Below are 6,000 nucleotides of genomic sequence, written 5' to 3' on the forward strand. Positions count from 1 at the left end.
AAATAACAATAAAATACACACAAAAAAAGCACTTTTGGAATTCCAGGAGTATTTTACCTTGTTAGAAAGAAGACAAAATGAAGAAATTAAACATATAATTGTAATTTTTAATGTAATGTTAACAGTTTCACAATTAGAATACAATTAGAATATGGTAAATGCAATTTTCATTCTATGCTTGTTTTTGTGACATAACTCATTCACTTTTTTAACATGCCCTCTAGAGAGGAATATATAACCTCACTTAAACCAGAATGTTGGTTTTTATCATACAGAAATATCTGATTTCATGGTTTCCCCAGACAGACTGGCATGCCAGTCATTCCACAAAAATATGGTAAATGCAATTTTCATTCTATTATACAGTATGTATTTTATTTATTGTTTTGATGTTTAATTATGTTATTTTTACCTTGAATTATGTGTATTTGCTGTTTACATTTATCAAAAAGGATGTTGTTTAGGGTCTAGGAATTTACTTTCCATTATTTCTAATGGGGAAAACTGATTCAGAGTTCAAATGACCTCCTGAAACAAATTAAATTCAAAGTACGAGGCACCAATGTATACTTATTAGTTAATTCCGCAAATGATTAAAATTTTGAATCTATTATCACACCTATCTTCAAACCATTTCAAACTTAAAAGTATACTTTTCCATCACTTCTCAATATGTATATATATAATATAGGTATATATAATTTTAATACATAAAATATTAAAATTATTAATGTAATTTTTTTCTGCAATATTAAATAGAAAATAAGGTAATATATTATTTATTTTAAAATAAAACATTATAATAAATTATATTAATCATGAATCTTAAAAAACAATTTTATTAATATACTTGTACTTACTAATTTATTCATTAAAATAAATTAATAAATATAACAAAATATTTTATTTGTGATAAGATGTCAATATATTTTGGTTTTGTATTACTTGATGTTAAGTTATGGCTTTTCTATTCCTTTCATTTTTCTTCTGTTTAACTTATTTGTGGGTTTCATATGATATAAAAGGAATCTGGAGATTGGAAATTGCATCAAACTTCTTTAAAGGAAACTGAATTAATTTTGTCATCAAATACTTGATTCAGCTCATCTGAGTGAAAATTAAGAAGTTATCATCATCATCCTCCTCCTCAATGATACTAGTTCTCTGATTCATTAAGTGATTGTTTTTTCTTTTAGATTTTGCCAGCTTGCTGTGTTTAAAATAACAAAAATAGAACAGGCAATTTTAAGAGCAATCATATGCAATTCAAACACCTGTCTACTTTTAAAGATATTTATAGTTATAGCTTCTGAAAGGTACATAATTAAGATTTAGCAATCTTCAGATAAATGCCCATAGCAAACTTTAGATAACTATCTACCATAAAACTTGCATGCTATAAGAAAAGATATGAGATGCATTAGAAAATAAACATAAATAAGTTATGCAATCCATCACCAAATACAAGTACATGCTTAAAGTCATCTATAGATATCTAAAATCAAGCATTTTAAAGTTGTGTACAAAACTAGAGTAATTATAAACTATTACACAATAACTTTTTACAACAATAACATGCAAAATTTAAATTAATATTTAAAACTAGTGTCACATTTAATGAAACATGCTGAGAAGATAACAATAATCTTTAAACTATATAAACAGATGAATAAAGTAAATTCAAATTAAAACTTAAATATTTAAGTATATATATATATATATTTATAGTTGACCATTCATTTACAATAATTGAAAACTTACCATAACTTTTTGTTTTCAAATTAAAAAAAAAAAAAAAATTAAAAATCTTAAAATAGCAAAAACATGTTATTTATTAGAAGTATCAATTCAAATGAAGTTGGCATTTCCAATATAAAATCTATAAAAATTATTCTGAACCTAATATACAGTTGCATTTTATTTCATGATTAGATGATTAACATTCTTTATTCAGGATTTATAAAAAAAAAATTTAATGTAATAATCAATATAAATTTTATTTAAAAAAAAAAAAAATAATAAATAATCATTATTTTACAGAGAAAATGAATTTTCAATATAAAATAATGACTAAATGGTGATAAAATAAAAATTTGTAATTTTCTATTTTAAAATCGATGTTCTAAAAAACATATCAAACCTCTTAATTTCTGCAAAGGTTAAACAGTTAAAGATTAAATCAGCTAATTTAATAAAAATTCATAATAAATTTTTATTTAAATTTATTTCTTCATTTGCAGATTTAAAGAATTTATTTCAGAGGTCTAAAATAAATTCTTTGTTTTGATGCTACTTCAAGACCAAATGAAACAATAGTAATAGTAAATGTAAAATCTCAAACTGACAAATTTTTTCCCCCTTGTAATTTATTAAAAACATTCAGTCAAAATTTGAAGATTTGAAGCAGTAGAAATACAGAAAACATTAATACATCACATAAATTTCTTACAGAGTAATGAATTTATGTGAAGTTCATCATGCACACAATATTTAAGTTCTCAGGATAATTATCTTTGGGCTACTTTTTTAAAATAAATTATTTTAATTTGTAACAATTTCTTTTATCAGTATTTTTTAAAAAAAGATATACAGTAAAACCTGTCTAAAATGGAACCTGAATAAAACAAACTTGCCTAAATACAAAACTTTGCAACAGAGCAATTTTCTATTAAATTTTACTATATGCCAGAAACCTGTCTAATGGGGAAGTTGAAAAGAGTTTTGGATATGAAGGATGTAATTTAACCTGAATAAAACAAAAAATTAAGAATCAACTTGTTGCAGACAAATGAATAAAATCATTTCCTGGTGTTATGATAATCACTTCTGAATATGACAAACTGTATTCTGAGAATGAGTTTGAATAATTTCAGAAAAATAAATGTCCCATGACAATGAATATACAAACACAAGGTATTTGTCAGAATTAACCAAGAGTAGAATCAAAAAGTTGTAAGATTTTAATGAGTTTCTTAGAACAGAGTTCAGGAACAAGAAATGAATGTAATTTATTGAAAACAATGAGGATAAAGTAATGAATGCTGCCAATTTTCTTTGTATGGATGTGTAGTAGTTTAGGTAACTGACTATTACTGAGAATTCAAGAACAAATTGATTAACATTATTAATAATTATAGAGATTGAAATTAATGATTCATTAGAAAATTAAATTCCTTGAAAGATCGGATCATAAAATAATATGATCTCTGTATTACTGTAATATAATTAGAATTTCCAACACCAGAGTGAAACAGTAGTTTAGTTCTCTAATTTATTTCTTTACTGTGTGTGATCTGAGAACTCTTAGTATTTGAATATCTAGCACAAGTTCTTGGGAATGAAAACATTTAGAATAGAATGATTCTTAATTTTTGCATTTGAACACTCCTATTTAGTCGAAATCATTTTGGATTAATTTATCTAATAAAAAATGTTTCTTAAATATTGTAATAAAAGTGATTAGACTTGCAGACCTATAAATTCCTGCCTGTCCTTCCTTAAGCTCTAAAAATGGAGTTAAGATAGAGGAAAGTTCAGACCAGATATGGAAAGTTTAGGAGCTAGAGATCCCAATTAATTATGTATGAACTTCTGGTTTGGACTGAAAATTACATTATTTCAATTAAAAAATTTTTCTCCAGAACAGAGATGACTGGCATGATTCTCTTGTCAACAGGAAAAGTATGATGTACAGGGGTAAGATACTACTATTGATAGAATTGATAGCATTATGACAGAAAGTGCAGCCCTGAATTGTAATGTCATCACAATAAATAACAGCTTGTTTTATTATAAAAATGAACATTACTGTGTGTGAAATTTATCTATCTAAAATTTGTATGATGCAGTTCACTGAACATTACCTTCTTCAACAAATGTTCCATAGTTCATATATTCCAAGCAAAAAACAATGTTTAAAATTACTAAAATAAATATATTTAATGTATTTCTAAATAGGAGATTTAAATTTAACATCTCTACATCTTTAAATAATTTGTTTTATTTATGTTAAATACTAAATTATAATACATAAAAAATGAATTTCTGTAAATTTATTCTTTGAATAATTTTTAATATTTTTATATGGAAATGACAATATTATTCATATTCAGACATCATATATTTAACAACAGCTTCATTCACACTGATACGTATTTTTAAAATTATTTTTAAAGCACATTTTTTAAAATGTTTTATAAAACATACATCAAGTGACACCTAAACAATTATTAACATAAAATTATATTCATGCAATAAAATCTCTATAGCATGCAGTCATGCAATAACAATGCAAAAACATCACAAAGCATATGAAAAAATTGTGTACAGAGAAAATTTATTTGCAAAGCAATTTCAAATTAACAACACAGCAAGCTTGCACAAACATATTGAATTTATTCCAAAGCTATTTCCTGTTTGTTTTCATTGTAGCTCACATAACCCACCTGAAAATCTATGGTCAGGAGGGAGTGTGGGATGAAGGTCCTTGTTACAAAAATCATATTCATTACAGCAGATTGTGACTTTTATGATTCCAGGCTTGGGTTTGTGACACATATGTGGTTTGTCTGGAGGAAAGTGCTTCTCTTTATGTAAACACCTGAATTAATGAAAAAGAAACTAAGTTCAATACATCTGATTCAATACATAGCTTTTCTTACCTGAGGTGGTAGTAGGGGGTGCTAATGTTGGAAAAAGATCACGATTACAGTAGTCATAACCATTGCAGCATTTAATTACAAATTGTGTATTTCTACCTTCTGATTGATGACAAACAACAGGATTTTCTGGGGGATGCAGTTCATGCTTTTGAAAGCACCTACATAGAATAATAAATGGACAAGATTTTATAAATGTTGTTATTTATGACAACATTTATAAAGCATCATAGAAAACTTAGGATGATCATCTAATTATTCTTGAGCACAACATTAATGTTACTTTACTATCTTATTTTAAGGAAAATATTCTAGTAATAAAAACAAAATAAGAAGTTAATATATTTAAATTTCTAAAATAATGTTATCAAAATTACAATTTATTTATTAATCTAAAATATTTTTGGAGATTGTTTCATGAATTTTCAGCATCCTAAAAAGTAAAACAGCAATATGCTAAATTCAACTTTGATAACTTGATGTGCTGAAATCCCAACAAGCCTAATATTCTGACAGATGAATATAATATAGCAGAAGCTCCTTATTCATGAAGGTTACGTTCTATAAAATTGCCATGAATTACTGTGAATACAAGAAGAAAGAATATTTTGAAAAAGTATATAATTAATAAATAAAAAATTGAAAAAAGTGTTTTTATATAAAGAAATTTTTCTGCCATATTTCTAATCTCATTCTTTTTTCTTTTAATGTATCTGATAATAGACTCATTTACAATGAAAGTGTAAGAAACAATAGCTGTTAAATTTCTTTCCTGTATATAATCTAATACATTAAATTTGTTTTTGAAGGACACCACATTCTTTGATCTTTTGGATAATTTACCATTTCTCTGTTTTGTTTAGATGACATTATTGATTTGTAAGGATAGAAGAATGACCTTTTGATATTATAACACTGACATTCTCTTTACTTATTGTAAAACATAATGCTTACTATTAACTTAAGTGCACATAGTAAAATAATCCAAGAAATTATGAGATAAAATTCATTAGTATAGTTAACAGACAATAAGAAGACAAACTGTAGTATAATATGTTTATATTAATACTAAACAGATTAAACATCATTCTTTCTTAACTGAGTTTGTTATTTTTGTTAATTCTTATGCAACACAGTATATGATGACCTTTCGGCATTAAAACTCTTCTAATAAACATAAAATTGTCAATACTTCCTTGAATAAATGAATTTTAGCTTTGCAAATATTGAACTGTAAATACACAAAATGTGAAATTATGGAACTTCTACTGTACTAAATAAAATAATTTTCAAATAATAAAATATTCCAGTAGTGAAAAATTTTGATGTGATAAATGCTAAT

The 6,000-nt window shown here is 25.1% G+C and overlaps 1 protein-coding gene across 2 annotated transcripts in view; it reads right to left on the reverse strand.

Annotated features, from left to right (window-relative positions):
* The window catches only part of LOC111612908 (TGF-beta receptor type-1-like), a 56,086-nt gene extending 51,042 nt beyond the window's left edge, over positions 1-5,044 (reverse strand). The window contains exons 1-2 of one of the 2 annotated variants that reach the window (XM_023354197.1): positions 4,662-5,044; positions 4,446-4,600 (exon numbers count right to left, since the gene is read on the reverse strand). In XM_023354197.1, the coding sequence (XP_023209965.1) occupies positions 4,446-4,557 (112 nt within the window). In that variant the 5' untranslated portion in view covers positions 4,558-4,600; positions 4,662-5,044. Of the gene's footprint in view, positions 1-4,445 lie in introns of both variants that reach the window. The other variant, XM_023354198.1, reaches the window with a different exon arrangement.
* Positions 5,045-6,000: the final 956 nt, after the last annotated feature.

This window comes from Centruroides sculpturatus, unplaced genomic scaffold, assembly GCF_000671375.1.
Source record: "Centruroides sculpturatus isolate CEXI.00-Female unplaced genomic scaffold, Cexi_2.0 scaffold1834, whole genome shotgun sequence".
Taxonomy (NCBI): domain Eukaryota; kingdom Metazoa; phylum Arthropoda; class Arachnida; order Scorpiones; family Buthidae; genus Centruroides; species Centruroides sculpturatus.